Source organism: Protopterus annectens, chromosome 8.part0, assembly GCF_019279795.1.
Source record: "Protopterus annectens isolate FY-2018-M chromosome 8.part0, PAN1.0, whole genome shotgun sequence".
Classification (NCBI taxonomy): domain Eukaryota; kingdom Metazoa; phylum Chordata; order Ceratodontiformes; family Protopteridae; genus Protopterus; species Protopterus annectens.
Window position 1 is genome coordinate 1756795304 of NC_056741.1, and position 18011 is coordinate 1756813314.

General features: G+C 44.1%; 1 protein-coding gene across 1 annotated transcript in view; it reads right to left on the reverse strand.

The window, feature by feature from the left end:
• LOC122809622 (cytochrome P450 2J6-like) overlaps nucleotides 1-18011 on the reverse strand; it is a 1031988-nt gene that overhangs the window by 328095 nt on the left and 685882 nt on the right. Inside the window, exon 8 of the mRNA XM_044081254.1 lies at nucleotides 10690-10877. Coding sequence (XP_043937189.1) covers nucleotides 10690-10877 — 188 coding nt within the window. The remainder of the gene's footprint in view (nucleotides 1-10689; nucleotides 10878-18011) is intronic.

Below are 18011 nucleotides of genomic sequence, written 5' to 3' on the forward strand. Positions count from 1 at the left end.
TAGCGGTCTGGCTCATATGTCTGCTCTATTTCTTATAACCCCTGTGTTTCTCTGTGACATACATGTGATGCTCTGAAGAGTGACATCACTGATTAATGACATACATGTGAGTGCCAGATCTGCAAATAAGCAGTGAATGTATGGTCACATAATCCCTGTTACATGATTCAGCCTTGAAAGCTTACAGTGGATATGATAAGTGTACACAACCCAGTCAACATGCCATGTTCTTGTTATACAGAGGAAGAGACCACAATAATACATTCAAATATGTCATCTACCTTCTATGTGACATATGACCTGTGCAATCCAATCAATAAACAAACACATGTGATACGTGTAAAATATGATGACTGCAATATGTACAATATGTTGATTGCATACATGTGCACACTCTTAAAATGATAAGTTGTTGAAGCACCTTGTAAGTGGCTTACAGCATTCACTCTTCTTGTAAAGGTGTCTACCAGCATGGCACATCCTGACTTGACATTATTTGACCACTCTTCCATGCAAACATCACCCAACTCTGTCAGAATGCAAGGGCAGCTCATGTGCACAGCCCTCATCAGGTCACACTGGCATTTTTTATCTGCTGTAGGTCTAGGCTCTGGCTGGGCCAATCCATACCCAAGTTTGTGTTCATGTGGAGCCATTCTTAGGTAGCTTTGGATGTATGCTGCAGTTATTCATCGTGTTAAAGGCTGACACACCTCCTCATCCTCAGTGTTCTTGCAGATGGCTGATGAATTTTGGACAGAAGTGGGTATTATTAGGAAATGTTCAGAATTCCCACCACAGTGACTACAGGCCCTGTTCTGTCTGTGGAACAGCAGCCCCACAGCAGGCCACTGCCACCAGTGTGATTCACCATGGGGATGTTGGTGTTCAGGTTATGAGAGGTGTTACTTGTGCACCACACATACATGTTGGCATTGTGGCTGTGAGGTCAATCCCTAGTTTCATTACACCATAACACATTTTCACACGTACCTTTGGGAGACATGACATGCTGCATTGCAATTTGTATCCACCCCTGGCTGTTTTTGGTGTGTGGGAATGCTTCCATCTTCTGACCCTACCCCATAGGCCAGACATATGCAGCATATAGGAGAGTGTTCTCACATAAAGTACAAAACACCAGTACTAGCAAGGGATTCCTGCAACTCTCTCTGTGTTGTGGTATGTCCCCTGGCAACCTCTCTGGCCAAGTCTTGACATGTGTTGTCATAATTATTGGAGGGACATCAGGTTCTTGTCAACAGAACTATTGTATTCATATTCACTCCACCTTTGGACAACTGTCTCCACTGTGCTAAATGGTGTATGCATTGCTGTGGTAATGTTGTTGTACCCTACTCTTGACTGATAGTTTTCAAATATGAAATCCCTTTGCTGCTTTGCACACTGTCTGTAAGCCATGGCTGTTGCAGGCAACTGAGCATATGTCATGGTTATCCCACTTGGACAGCAGACTGTTGTTTGTTGTTAGTCAGAGTGCCTTTACTTAATGGCTGGTGTGTGCCCAAGTAAACTGTATGCTGTCAATAAATCACAAGCTGTTGCAATGACATATTATTTGAAGAATGTTCACACATACGCATCCAGCATATTGTGGGGTTTGTATACTCCATATTTGGTGGCCAACAGATTGACAGTTTGTACAGGGAATTGTTCATGCCACAGGTCACATTACAGTTTGGAAAAGATGAGTACTGACATATTGTGATCTCAATTTTTATAGACATCCCAAACACCTGGCATCTTAACTGGGGTGTGTACACTGTTTATATCTACTATATGGTAGTAATGTTTCACACATGTCCCTACCTTAGGTAATTTGTTTAACCATTGTGTTACTCTCTGTCCAGAAGTCTTGCACTGACAGGCTGTGTGTTATGCTACAGGGATGATACATTCTCATCAGATAGGCCTCTGTGGTGACCATTGTGATGCAATGCAGTTGACCCCAACACAGGTGAACATGCACATAAAGCAATTTGGCTATGAGAGACAGTTGTGTGCACGGTACACTGCATGGCCTTCACCTGCCTGTGGTATTGGCAAACCACAACAGTACAATTGCATACTCACCAGCTGCAGGCTGCCATCCCACATGCAGACAGGAGGGACCTAGGTAGTTGTGTGAGGGGAGTATGGTCAGCAGACCCACAAGTGGTGTTAGTACAGCATGGATGCAGCATGTGCACATGTACAGTACAACCCCTAATACTACACAATTTGCTGTCCTTCACCATTGATGTGCACATCTGTGCATTAGAAAACCCCATCCACAATTGCAATCTGACCTGACACATGTATGTAGATACTCTACAATTACAAGTATGCCTGCTACACTAGTCTGGTAATCTACACTGGAGCCTTACCTACACACTCCTTCTGCATTGTCTGGATGCCAAACACCTCCAGTATGTGGGGGGTTTGTACTCTGATGTACTGGGATGGTTACCCCAAGGTACCGTGGAGCTCCTCGGTGGGTGCCAGTGGGGCTGCAAGGCCAGGCCCATGCCTGTGGCTGTGCAGTCCCTGGCCACTGCAGCAGCCCTTTGCCAGGCATGGCATATGAGGTCACTTTCATGATGCCAGACTTGGGTTTTATGTACATGCATGCAGGCCAACATAAGACCAAGCATGGTTGTGTAGTATGGCTTCTACGATTATATTTGTCTGAGCTGCTGAGAATGTTGACCTTTGCTGATACAACATTACATCTGGGAGACATTACAAGGGAGACACATCACAGGACCTCATACATTTGGCAACCATATGTACAGAACCTGCACATCTACATTGAATACCAGTAGACACCAGTCACAAACATACCATACCCCCGTAACATATCACCACTGTATATGTTTGCATTGCACTGCTGGCCCTGAGTTGTCATATTCCCCACAATGAGGCCTACTTAATTTTCTACTCCTGTAATCCTCATTCATGTCTGTGTTGAGGGATGACATTGGTCATCTTCCATGTGGATGTGGTGTGGATTGTGCCAAGCCTTGTTTTGACTACGGTGTGTAATGTTGCTGGATACACATGCCTGAGTTAATGTAGGATGCAGACAGGGATGTTATCAGGTGCCACAGATACCTACATTTGTTTCAGTAGGCAATATGTACCTGCTCACTGGTGATAAGGGGAGGGGTGTGGGTGCTGTGCATATCCAGCTATAGTGCTGCTGAGCCAGAGGGTGGTGTTTGCCCTAAACCTATCTGCAGCAGGTTGCCTATAGCTATGTTGTGTGTCTAAGTGGCCTGATTGGCCACCATTACAGGGTGGGCTGGTATGTGCCCCAGAGATTGCAGACATATGTGAAGATGGCCTTGTGACTTGCCTTGGTGGATGTGTTTAATTTGTACTCATAGTTAGCCTTACAGTACTCCACCTGTGACCTTATATGCTTGATCAGACAAAGGCTGACTTTATGCCAGGTTGGTGCATGCTCCTGATTTGGCCTGTACAGTCAATCTAGGGACCAGGTCTGTGGTTTGTGTATTGCTGCTGTCCACCACAAGCATTCAGCCTACCTTGAGGGGGGTTGATGTTATCTTGTCGGGTATTGTTGTGGCCATGCAGCTATGTTGGTGCCCACATAGTATTGTGTTGTGGGCCAGGACACAGCTGCTAGTTCCACCATATGGGATGCCCTTCATGTGGGCCTTGCCCATTTACCTGGCCTGAGTGGGGGACATTACCGAGGTTTGGGGGCAACAGCTTCACAGACAGTAGGTAGAAATACCTCACAGGACATGTGGGGACAGCCCAGCAACATGGGGGACAAAGCTCCAGAGTTTGGTACAGCTTGTATGTCATTAGCATTGTTATACACATAGAGGGTTGCTACACTGACAGGATTTGTCTGGACATGCATTTACTGGGTGACTTGACATCTGACAGTGATATGCCTCTGACATAGCTCTCAACTGGCATGTTGTCCACAGACTGGCCAGATGTTTGCCTATTATGCTTGGTCTGTTCCTTGACAAACATCTGTTTTTTTGGGGTTGGTAGTATAATGTGAGGATTGTAGTCAGTACGTGTTGCCATCCGTCGGTGTTCCACACATCATTTCCTCCAGGGATATGATGTTACAACAACACATGTAACAGCAGCTACTGTCTCAATTTGTAACACCATTATGTGTGATATGTCCCTCTTTCCACTCCCCTGTCTCATACGTATGCCATGCATTGTCTAGATGTCCTGCACTATGAGGTGCAGAGGTATGTTATATCATTAATTACCAAATGCACTCTAGTTAGCACGACAATGACCTGGCAATCTCCTGGCCATGGTATGCAGCAGTGGCCAGGGTTATGTGTCCACACCCTGGTAATTCTGTGGAAATCTGCACATATGACAGTGTGTCTGTCTGGCCATTATGAACAGACTGCCAAGGTTGTGTAGTAGTGTTGTGTGTTTTTGTTTTATAGGCTGGGTAGGGAGAGTAGCAGCTGTGAGTGCCATACATCATTTACTTTTCTGACTCTGCATGCTGCTACAGCTGCTGGTGGTCAATCGGGTCCATATGCTTGTAGGGGGCTGACTTTGAAATGTCATGTAACACCTCTGAATTCCCAGTGCACTGTGAATTGGGGCAGTATATGTAGGGGCAATGTGTGAGCGGCAAACGGTATGTGGTTGCTCTCACAGTATTATACTGTCTTGTTCAGTTTGCTTACTGGTATGTTGCTTTCACTATGGTGCGCTTGTTTGGGAGTATGCACTTTCACACCAGTGTCTGTGTTCCACTAGTATTACATCCCTGCACTTCCTGTTTTATTTGCTACTGCATGTGTACAGCCCCAGAGCTGGACGTAGGCAATGTTATGTCAGTCTGATTGTAGTCTGGACATTGATCGGTAGCTCAGTGTAGTTTCCCTACTATTGTGTTATGTCCACATATTCATAGGATGTCCAGTTGTGTGGCCAATATCTTTGGTCTGGTCCCCATATCTGTTATGTATGCATGACACATACATGGGATGATGTGGGGACTGAGGTCAGTAACTAATGAGAAGCAATTAAGTCCTGAAATTGTGATATTTCAATTGATATATGTTAGGACATACACTGTTACTACATGAACGTTCTCAGCTTATCTACTGACGTATTTTGTAAATGTCCCTATTTTCATGCCTTTGTCAGGCTTGGTCCACATTCATTGCATTAAGGGGTTCTGAGCATACCTCTCCACAGCCAGATTTTGCACAGAATTTCCAGATGTTTGGACCATACTTCTGTTCAGTTCCACAATTTATTTCTGTTTGTCTGTGTGATGATGATGATCCAATTTATAAATACATGACATGACATGACATTTCAGTTCCTATCATCTATATATTCTCTGCTGAAACACACACTGTTGCTGTCACACATGTCTTCATTTGCAACAACGATTTTCTAACTATGTCTGTATATGTGGCGCAACACCCCCCCCCTTTACAGTCTTTGTACAGGTTCATTGCACTAACAGGTTGGGAGGGATGGTTTGGAGATAATATATATATATATATATATATATATATATGTGTGTGTGTGTGTGTGTGTGTGTGTGTGTACATGTCTATGTACAACGCACAAAGGGTTCCACAATATTTCCCCCCTAATGTTGTATACATAGGTTCAACACTTGGGACTGCTGTTTTTTTATTAATGTTAAATGACCTGAATGCAGGATATGTACATTAAAGCACTGTAACATTTCATAGGTCAAATGGTATAGTGATATGTTGGTGTGATTGTTGAGGACATTATCCTGGGTTTGAGACTTAGCAGCACTGACTATTTTTTGCTGGGCAGAACAAGGTCTGATGGATTCAAATGGATTAAGGCACATTTCTGCATATCATAAGTATGTTATTTAAGCAATAAACCACAGATGGTTGTGGGTAATACTGGATTTGCCCACAGATGGTGTGGTTTGGTCATGAGGGCATTGCCCTCATGACCATGCAATGCCAACCTTGGGTAGGTCCAGCATTGCCCACAGCCAGCCATGGGCTATTGCTATTATACAATGACATTATTTAAGAAAAACGATATGCACCTTTCTTAAAAATGTCATTGTATCATGCCTCCATGCTGCCCTTCCACAGTTTTCTGATGTCCTGGGCCATTTCTCATGTACTGCACATGTGTAAGGGACATGTTCCCACACTTACACAGTACATCAGTGCTGTGCAAAGGTAGCAAAGGAGATAGGGGATCTCATTTGCTTTTTTTTTACATATCTTGGTATGTTGTACGAGTTGATGAACTCGTATAATGTAGTGAGATATATTAAAAAGGCAACAGAGATCTTCCTTTCTCTGTTGACAGGAGGATCTCTGTTGCATTTTTTTATGATATCTTGATATGTTATACAAGTTCTTTGACTCATAACACATAGCAAGATATATTTGTAAATACAACGGAGATCTTCATTTCCCCATTGCTATCTCTGCAGACTGGAAATACAAACAGTGGTATACAAATGGAAAAAGTCCAGGCATCCAGACCTTTTTGCATTTGCATACTCTTGGATTTACAACGGGCACGCTGTTTGAGCTGGCTAAGTAGCATACTCATTTCTGTATATTATGGCCAGTCATTGTGTAATATAACTTAATATTTAGATACATATTTATACTTTTACATTTATCTTCCATGACATCTCCCTATGTTCTTTCATTACATTATATTCCTGTGTGACTATAATGTATGGGGCACGTGTGTTTATATGGGAGTTTCACATGTTTGCTACTTTGACATCTCACTTTTGGAACTGCTACTCTACCCTGTTTGGCAAAAACTAATTGTTACATAGTTTATTTTTACTAAAATAAGTTTAACACTACTTTCACATAATAAAATAACTTGCCTTTTTTGGGACTTGAATGCTGAATGCATGCAGGTTAAGTTGTTACTCTAACCACTACACTATCATGGGTAGGGTATTTCTCCTTATCTATTTTCATTTAACTCCTATGAGATGTTTAAGCTGTAATGTACACACCCACTTAGCTACACTTAAACATCCCTTAGGGCATTATAAACAGGGATATATAATTATTATTATTATTTTCTGTAGGTTATGAGGGTGTGTATTGTGATGTTTTGAGAACTACTTTGGACAGTATTTGTGACATATTGCAATGCTTGGTCTTTCAAGGTTGTGTGAGTGTTTCATGCTGATGCATGACATGTTCAGTATGTGCTTTATTTCTTTTGTGGGGCTGAGGTTGTGCTGGTGTACACTTGGGGGATTTATCCCCTATTATGTGTTCATTTGCACACATTACCTACTTCTACAGACTGCAGAAATGCTGTACGGCGCTTTAGCAATACAGGGGGTGTGTCACAGAGGTTGTGACACACCCCCTGTATTGTTTTCCTACTGCCGTTTTGCTTTCACTGTCCGCGGACACTGATATGCTTCTATTTTAAATTTCAGTGTCCGTGGGCACTGAAATACTGGTATAATATTAGAGCTAAGCTCTAATATTATGCCAGTGCGGCTTTAGAAGTGCCGTACATAACTTTCTGAGCACAGGGGGTGTATTTAATGTCCATGCATTGCACAGACATGCCCCCTGCAGTCACACACAGAACTGTGTCCATTTTAGAGCACGGCAGCGCACCTTCATACATATACATGGCATGCTGCTTATTCTTACATGGAAGTTTGCTGAATCTGCGCGATTATTTAAGAACTAAATGCATCACCTTTCTTAAATATGTCATGGTATAACAACACTTTAGTATTCTTCTGCCTTTTTCACTGTTTATTGATGTACTGGGCATGTGCACATCCTCACACTTGCTTAGTACATCATTATAGTGTAAGGGAGGTAACACAGAAGAAAATTCCTGTAGCGGTTTGCCTCTCTCTCTGTCTTTGTCTCTTTGATTGGAGAATAAGAATCCATTCATGTACAAGTCAGATGATGGAAATTATGTGTTCATTTGTTTTTTATCATTCTATTCAATAATCAAAAAAAAAAAAACTCGTACAGCCCCTAATCGGCATGCTCCAGAAGGGAAAAACTATTACTAAGTATAATGTGTTTTGTGGAAGCTATATTTTTATCAGAGATACTTTTATTTTTCAGATTTTTCACTTTTACCTTAAAGTGCCAACCTCATGCATGGCGCACAGTGCCAGCTCTGTTCACGTCCAGTGGAACTTCTGTAATAGATGAGTTTATATTTTATACATATCCGCTTAGCTCCATATTACCAGTTACATGTCTTTTAAACTACATTTTCTTATGAACTGACTTTATACACTATAACTGTTCCTATAGTAGCTAGTTAATAGTCCTGCAAGCAATAAAACTTAAGACCATTAACATCTCTGCATGTCAATGCTTCAGTGCTCCATATCCCAGAAAAGAGAAGGGAAGAAAGTGTTTGGTTTCAATACAAAATTGCTGCTTTTGTATATTTGGGTGTAATCCAGAACACCCAATCAGTCAGACATTACAGAAAGTAGAGCAATTACTTCTTAACAACGTGTAAGGAGTAGTTATGCCAGCAGTAATTTAGCAGAAAAATGTAAAATTTTATGAGGGATACAGCAAGAATATAAGGAAAATGAGGGGCCTTCTGCTAAAGTCTGTACAGCAGTGTGATTGATTGTAGTACCACTAAATATACATTTCAACTGTCCAGACCTTTACAGAACATCATCATTTTTCAACATATTTTGCTCTGTCTGTCATAAAATATCTGCAGATGGTTTTACTTGGAATATCCCAATAGAAAGTCTGGCCATTCAACAATACTTCTGTAGTCGGACTTCTTTCTATTGAGATGTGATTGATTTACAATGGGCACATTGATTGCTGTCCAATTAGTACTCATGGTTTTAAATTGTAATTACCATGTTATATAATATTTGTTTTTCAATGGAATTGTGGAATGGGACATTGTTTCTTTTCATCTGAATCATATGTAAACAAATAGAACAATACTATAGAAAGAGCAGACAACATAATCAGTTACAACAAACATTTGAGAAGTCATTGAGTATCTGAACAACAGTAATTGGAACTCAGGGTTAGTCTGAATAAAAATTATTTCAGAATTAATTTTAGTGAGACAAAACAAACCTCATTAGACAAGAGCTGTATAATTAGAATGTCTATTAATTTTGATTGTTTTGTGGTGACTATTTAAATTTGTTACTACAAACAACTTGCTAAGCCCCATACAACATGATTTCTGTCCGTGTGATAACAGTACAACACTTCTGCTCAGTTGTGCTACCAACATCAACAGTAACAGGAAGGCAGGGGACTTAGTAGCAGCACTTTTCCTTGATTTGTCAAAAGCTTTTGATACCACTTCTCACTAAAAACTGCTCTACAAACTCTCCTTACTAGGACTGCAACACTCATCTCTCATCTGGTTCAACAGATACCTCAGTGGTAGACTTCTGTCTGTAACATGGGAAAATGACATCTCTCTATTTCTCTTGGTGCATATAGGGATGCCTCAAGGATCAATCCTTGGTACCTTGCTATTCAGTATCTTCACAAATAACCTACATACTGCAAGTAAGCATGCTACCATTATTCAATATGCTGGTGATTCCACACTCATTGCACCGCCAAAAGCCGAAAACAACTTGAAAACCAAAAAACAGGAATCCTTCAATTCTATTAAAACACAGCTCCATAATTCTCATTTACTATTATACTTTAAGAAGGCTAACGTTATTCTCTTCATACCTAAACAATACTCTTAACAACAAACCTCTCTTCACTATTACTTCATTATTACTTCTGACCAAACCAGAATTGAACTGTAACTCATACCCAGTGTCTAGATATCATCATAGATGATGCCATGAAATGTCACCACCATGTTCCAATTCCCTGCCAACCCGGGTTTGATTCCCGGCCAATGCAAGAAGTCTGTACATTTAAGCACTCTTCTAGATCCTGCTGCAAAGGTGCACAGCTTATTTGTTGGGAGGGTGGCCTAATGGTTAAAGTGTTGCCTTCCAAACAAAAGGTGTAGGGTTTGAGTATCACAAGGGATAATTGACTAGGCTTAAAAATAGCTCGCAATGGCAGTTAGCCTAGTATTAATCTATGAACCTATGAACTAGAAGGATGTAGGTACAACATGGAATAAATAACTCTTGTCTGACGATGCCCTTCAACAATTACAATAGTGTGATTTAAGAGGCGTGGTGCTTACTTTGTCAGTACTTTCCAACTTTTTTGTTTCAGTTTGTTCTGTATATGTAAATAAGAGTTGTCATTTAATCTCTTTTCTCTTAGGAGTGAATAATTTATTTGTCTCTGCATGAGGGATTATCTTTAAGTTAGGCTCAAATAATTCAGCACTAAATAAGATGCTATCAGATTTCAAAGAAAAGTCTATCTGAACAAACAGAAGCTTTGTGGGAAGTTAGCTTTCTACACAGTCTCCCAGGATGCTCTTGGTTCATTAATATGCTACTTTCGTTGTTTATTGCTTTTGCAGGGCAAGTTACACTGCAGTGAATTGATACTTATGATAATTGCAATTAACACTGTAGATTATGAAGGCAAAGTTTGTGAAATGTTTGGAATCAATGCCCACATGGGATGTTGCGTCTACTCTGTTTATCAAAAGAAAGGATACTCGTGTTAAAATTAATATTATGTCTGAAGTTGGGTGTCATCTTACCTGAGGAATGGTATATCCTTTAAACAGCACTTCTTTTGTTGTACTATGAGGAACAGCGAGAGGAACTACATTTCCAAAACGCAGGATTTCATGAATAACAGCCTGTGTATAAGGCATCCTTAGTCTGTCATCATAAGATACAAATTCCTTACCATCAGCAATGGATTCTATTTCCTTGTAGCACTTTTCTGAGAAAAGAATAGTACAATGAATACACATAAGTTTTCATTAAAGAAGATGCATTCAAAGTTCTTTAATTTTCAATTCTGAATGTTCTTACACAAAATAATTCAGTCAACCTTGTCTGCATTAGTGCAGTACAGTTTAAGAAAAGCATCATTTTGCACATAAATTATAATCCACAATTAGATGTTTTAGAAGACAGCTATAATACAGCTCACCTTAAATAGTACTTTATGGAAAAAACATGCTGTTCCCCAGTGATGATCCCCATGGATATGAATCTTTCTGAACTGCCTCACTCTCTTTAGTGAATACTTTCAAAAGGTTTGTTCATGGTAATGGTTTTCGATTCATGAGAACTTGTCTACTGAAAATCTGTGATCACAATTCCTATTATTGGAATGTGTGGGGAACTAAAAATTTAACATTCGTTGATAACCCTCACTTATTACTCAGCTGTAGAGATTGTAGAGATAAACTCTCCCAGTGGTAAATAATATGGTGTGAAATGTTCATTAAGAATTACTACACCCATTTAAACAGCTGCTTAGGAGTGACTGTCAGAGGTGATGTCTTGTGATCCTCTGACCTGCTCTGTTTGGAGGTATGACAATTTAACTTAGAACAGTCCTCATAGATGGAGAGAACAAAAAAATCGAGTGGTCGCACCACTGCGCTTCCTCAAACACTCATTGAATCTGACTCTTTCACTAACTTTTACTATGTTTCGAGTTTAACATGTTAGAGTCTTACATCTAAGCTCCCTTTTGTACCCTGAGGCTGTCAGTTTCCCTCATGATGTCTCATTGACTAGAAGCCTATGACTCTGGTGCCTGATTTTTAAACTTTACATCATGAAACAGGGCTACACCCTTCTTCACTATCACTGTAATTTATAGTCACCTTACATATGTATTTTTGCATCCAGGACTAGCTTTTGGAGAGGGTATAAAGAGCAGTTACACTTTAATTGAATTCACATATATATGTGTGTGTGTGTGTGTGTGTGTGTGTGTGTGTGTGTGTGTGTGTGTGTGTGTGTGTGTGTGTGTGTGTGTGTGTTTGTGTGTGTTTTAGTATTAGGTAAGGGGATAGATTTAATGGTGTATGTATGTGGTGGTGTGTATGTATGTGAGTATGTGTGTCTGAGATTGTCTTGTTTGGTGGTGGTAGTGTTATGCAAAGGTTTTTAAGTTAAGGAGTAGGGCTAGGAGCAGGGTTAGGGCTAGGGTTACCAAGTATGACTAAGGTGATACAGTGGTGCTAACCCTAAACCTGCCCCTGCAATAACCTTATACCTTACTCAGTGACAGATACAGACTGGGTGACAGTATCACACTGTAAATAAGAGAAAAAAATACATATTTATGCACAGATATGATTTTATATATATATATATATATATATATATATATATATATATATATATTTATTACTTATAGATATATACAAAGACATGTTGTATACAGTGCAGACATAAAGTCAATTATACCATCACCCCCCCAAAATGTGCACGCTGATTGGCCAGCGTGCACATTGTAAATCGAGTTATACTAATGGAAAAAGGTCCGTCGCCGGACTTTTTCTATTAGTATAACTCTACTTTTAAAACACTGTCTCGCTATGTTAAATGGGTTTAACATAGTGAGACAGCTTTAAAATAAGCAATGGGGATCTCTGTTGCTTATTTTAAAGCTGTCTCGCCATGCTAAACCCATTTAACATAGCGAGACATTAAAAAGCAACGGAGAAAGCAAGATCTCCGTTGCTTTTTTATTTTGCTATGTTAAATGGGTTTAACATAGCTAGACAGTTTAAAATAAGCAACGGACATCTCCGTTGCTTATTTTAAACTGTCTCGCCATGTTAAACCCATTTAACATAGCGAAAACAGTAAAAAAGCAACGGAGATCTTGCTTTCTCTGTTGCTTTTGCTCAACTCTGATGTACCGCGCAGTGCAGTACATCAGAAATGCCGCGGATGCCAGACATCTGCGGAAGGGCAGTAAACAGGCATTATACTATGCCATTATTTAAGAAAATTAGAAGTTATGTACTCACCATAACGTTCCATCTGAGTAGGTGTATTCATTTGTCTGCAACCTGTGGGTTATGGATCCGATATCGGATCCGAACCGGCATGGTTTTCCAGCTATGGATCCAAGCTCTCAGCTCCTCCCCTCACCCATAATGCCCTGCTCTACCCTCATGACCTCAGATCGAGTTTGCCAAAGCAACAATACCCTAAAAAGGGCAACAAGGAATATGCAGGAAACTGAAAAGGCCAGGGGGATAGGAGGGCGGGATGGTTGCAGACAAATGAATACACCTACTCAGATGGAACGTTATGGTGAGTACATAACTTCTAAATCTGAAGTAGGATATTCATTTGTCTGCAACCTGTGGGACAGAGTCCCCAGCTACCTGAATCTTGGGCGGCCATCATGGAAGGATATTCCGGAGCACCGCGGAGCCAAAGGATGCTCTACCCCTAGATGCAAGATCCAACTTATAGTGGGAAATAAATGTATGAGATGAAGCCCACGTGGCTGCTGCACAAATATCATCTAGAGGAATCCTAGCCTTGAAGGCTGCCGAGGTAGATACTGACCGGGTTGAATGGGCATGAACACCCCGTGCGGCCTTCCTGACGCTTGATAAGCCAATAAAATGCACTGTGAAATCCAGCGGGACAGAGAAACTTTAGAGATTGGCTTGCCCAAATTGAATTTTGCAAAGGAAATAAACAGCTGGTCGGATTGCCTATGACCAGCTGTCCTGTTGAGATAAAATCTAAGTTGCCTGTGAACATCTAGTGAATGTAGCTTATATTCACCTTTGTTTTCATATTTAGGGAAGAAAACAGGGAGGTTAATGGATTGGTTGATGTTTGCTTCAGAAGCGATTTTAGGAAGGAAGGACGGGTTGGTCCTGAGGGAGACACGGTCCGGATGAAATACCAAGTAAGGAGGTTTAGCTGATAAAGCTTGAAGTTCAGAAACTCTCTTGGCAGATGTAATGGCTACCAAAAAGGCTGTCTTGTAGGACAGGAATTTGAGATCCACCGTAGCTGGCTCGAAGGAGGAGCGGTCAAGGCCTGTAGGACCAAAGAAAGGTCCCAAGGAGGAACTGCTTGTTTTATAGGGGGCCTGAGAAGAAAAGTACCTTTAAGAAATGTTTTACACAATTTGGCTGACATAAGAGGAATAGACTCTTGACCAATGTGATAGTGAGAAATTGCCGCCAGTTGAACTTTGACTGTGGAACTGCTGGCACCATCATTAAAGAGAGAGGTTAGAAAGTCAAGCACTACAGGGAGAGGAACCGTGAAGGGATTCAGGCCTTGCCGCTCCGCCCACACAGAGAAACGTTTCCATTTGCTTCGGTAAACCTTTCTAGTGGATGGTTTATGAGCCGCCACCAAAATAGCCTTTACCGGTGAAGAAATACCGGGAGTCCTTATCAAGAGTGGAACTGGAGCAGCCAAGCGGTCAGCTTCAGGTTGTCCAGGTTCGGAGGAGGAATGCAGGATGGATGGGAAATCAGATCCGGTATGGGATCTAGAATCCAAGGAGGATTCACCGAGTGAGACCTTAGGAAGGGGAACCAGATCTGTCGAGGCCAGAATGGAGCAATGAGAATCATTCTGCAACCCACCCGAGAGGCTTTCTGAAGGACTTGCAGCATCAGAGGCAAGGGTGGATAGGCATACAGAAGACCGGGTGGCCAAGCATGCACCAGAGCGCCTCTTGGGGTACCTCCGGAGGAGGTATTAGAGCGAAAAACTGTCGCACTTGGTGTTTGAGGGAGAAGCAAAAGATCGCATGAAGGGTTCCCCACTGCGAATATGCGTTCCGCTACTTGACAATTGAGAGACCACTCGTAAGGGGTCAGAATGGTGCGACTGAGCTTGTCCGCTAGGATGTTGGACCGACCGGAATGTGCGTTGCTATGAGAAAGCGATTGGTGGAGATTGCCCATTCCCAAACTCTCATGGCCTCTCGACAAAGAGGGTAAGACCTTGTTCCCCTTGCTTGTTGATGTACCAGACAACAGACATGTTGTCCGATTGAATTGCAATTGTTCCCAAGGGAAGAAAGTCCTGAAGTGCTAGCAACGCTAAGAGCACTGCTCTCATCTCTAGAACATTGATATGCAGAAAGGTCTCTGAATCGATCCACGTGCCTTGGACTGTCCGGCCATAAAGTGCCCCCACCCGAGGCGGGAGGCGTCCGTGGTCACCGTGGCGAGAGGGGGAGAAGCACAAAATGGGCGACCTTCGTGGAGATCCGGGGAGTGGAGCCACCACAAGAGGGACCGCTTGCAAGCCTTGCTGATCGCTATGGGATGATGCATGGGAGAGCAAGGTAGGACCACTGTACAAAGAGCGGCCACTGAAGAATGCGCATATTGAGCCTGGCAAGAGGAAGAAGTGCTATAGCCAAGCCATGGACCCTAGAGCCCTCAGGACCAACTCCGCTGGAACAGAACTTGAATGGAGAATGGCCCGCACCTGGAGCTGCAGATTTAGAACTCTGTCCGCAGTGAGGAAGGCTCGTAAACTCCTTGTGTCTAGTCTGGCCCCTATGAAATCTAAGAGCTGTGTGGGCCAGGTTGGACTTCTTTGTATTTATTGTGATGCCCAGAAATAGAGCAAGATGGAGAAAGGAGTGTCTCGCCAAGAGAACTAGATGCCTTGTTGGGGGGGTAAGAAGCCAGTCGTCCACGTAGGGAAAGACCTGCACCCCTGAAGCCTCAGGTGGGCCGCTACCACTGCTAGTACTTTGGTGAACACCCTGGGGCTGTGGTGAGACCAAAGGGAAGGACCCGGAACTGGTAGTGACTGGCTCCCAGCCGGAAGCGGAGAAACCTCCTGGAGCGCCTGTCCATCAGGATGTGGTAGTACGCGTCCTTGAGATCTATCGAGCACATCCAGTGATTTTCTCCCAGAAGGGGGAGAATAGATTGCAGAGTGACCATTCGAATTTTTCTTTGGGACTGCCAGATTCAAGAGAGAGAGGTCTAGGATTGGTCTTAGTTCCCCGTCTTTTTGGCACTAAAAGAATCTGGAGTAGAACCCTGATCCGATCTGGTCTGGGGGAACGGGCTGGATGGCTCTTTTCTTTAGCAGATGGCCAATTTCTGCCAAAGCGGCCTCCCGTTGACTGGGTGGTACGTCTGGGAGGGACTTCATCTTTGGAAGGTGAAGGAAAGGAATGCGATATCCCCTGGATATGATTTGGAGAACCCAGCGGTCCGATGTTATGGACTCCCATGCCGCTAGGTGCCCGAACGCCCCGACTGCCTCCAGAGTAGAGCAGTCGGGCAACCCTCAGGGTTGCTGCCGGGCCGCTCAGAGAAAGGTTCCTGGACCCGAAGTTTCTGGGAGCCCCTCTGCCTCTAGGGCGGCGTCCTCCCTGTCCTCCTCTGCCACGGAAGGACTGGTTGTCCGAGCAGGCTGGGACTGCTGCGACTTCGGAACCACATCTTCTTCTGACCCTTTTGGTTCCTAGAATAGGGCCTCTGGGGTGCAGAGAAGCGGATTCCGACGGCAGACAGCGCCTTCCCGTCCTTCTCGCCTGGGTCAACGCCTCGCGAACGGTCTTGCCAAACAGAGCAGAACCATCAAAGGGGCGTCGCAAACGACGCCTTGAAGGGCTCAGAAAAATCACAGTGACGAAGCCAGGCCTAACGCCTAGTGACCAGTCCTGTCCTCGCAGCTCTAGCGGCGCCCTCCGTTGCATGGGAGAGTAGCCGCATAGAAGTATTTGTAACTGACCTAAGAGTGGCCATTTTGGTGGAGTGCAGAACTCTGTCCTCCTCCGAAATGGACTCAGGGGGGGATGCAGCGTATTCCTTAATAAGATCTCGCTGCATCCGAATAACGTGTGCCAAATAGTTCAGCGCCCTTACCGAGAAGGTCGCCGAACTGAACATCCGCTTCCCCAAGCGGTCCATCATCCGAGACTCCTTGCTCGGTGGGTGGACTGAGGGACTCTCTTGAACCAGTTCCCTCTTTGTGGCCGCCGCCATCAACATGGCATCTACAGGAGGCCCCTTACTCCAATGGGTCCGGTCGGATGGCGGGCTAAGGATCCTATCCGTCTTTTGGGAATTGGCTCCACGGTGTCCGGTTCCTTCCACGCCCTGGTGGTAATAAGGTCCACCAGGGGTTGGCAGGGGACACCCAAGAGGTAGACGGGCCTGCTTCAAATGCCTCCAAGAACACGGACTCGTCCGAGGAAGACTTGGGGGCAGACCACCCCCCCCTTATACGGAGCATTTCCATGATGTCTCCAAAGGAGACACCCTCGGGGTGACCGTGGGGAGCCTTCCCTTCCTCCAAGTCCGTGTCTTCAGTGAGAGACTCGGGAGTCAATGTGCCTCCTTTTGCACGTATGCTTGCAGGGGCCTCCTCTGGGGGCTGTCAGAGGAGTCCTCGCAGCAGCAATTTGCACCAGAGGAGCAACTTGGGGCACAGGAACGGGCTGTCCCAGGGGCCGGATGGAGGAAGCCTGGCCCAGTGCAGAGGGAGCGCGGGACGGAGCCGAAGCAAGTGCCGGGGTCCGGAGACCCTCAACAGAGCCCTCTCCACTACATCAAAGGTCAAGGGAGCTGACCTCGACCAAAGGATCCGACAATCGGCTCCCCTCGGATCCGAAGAGTGGATCGGAGCCGGCGCGAAGCACTCGGATCCGAAGGGACAGTGCGCTCCGACACAGACGGCGCCAAGGAGCACTGATCCCCAGATCCGGCTCGGATCCAGGCTCCGAGATCGGGTCCGACGCACTGAGGGCAGGGTCGGGTCCGGTACCAAGTACTATCGGCCCGACCTTCCCCGCTCGGCTGCTCGGCTCCAGCTGCTCCGAACCCGGATAGCGGGTCGGAGAAGGAGCAATAGGCTTAAAAGGGTGTTGAGCTCCCGAGGGGAGGCAAGAGCACTCCCATCTGCATCTGGGCCTGGATGAACCTTCTCATCATCCGGTCCAGATCAGCATCAGAAAGGCTATGGGTAGATCTCGAAGAGGCTACCGAGGTAGGCCTGGAGTGCCTCCTCGATAGCCTCGACGGAGATCGGGTCTCCTCCTCCTCAGGACCCGGTGAAAAGCACACAGGGGACCGGAGCCGAGAAGGAGGAG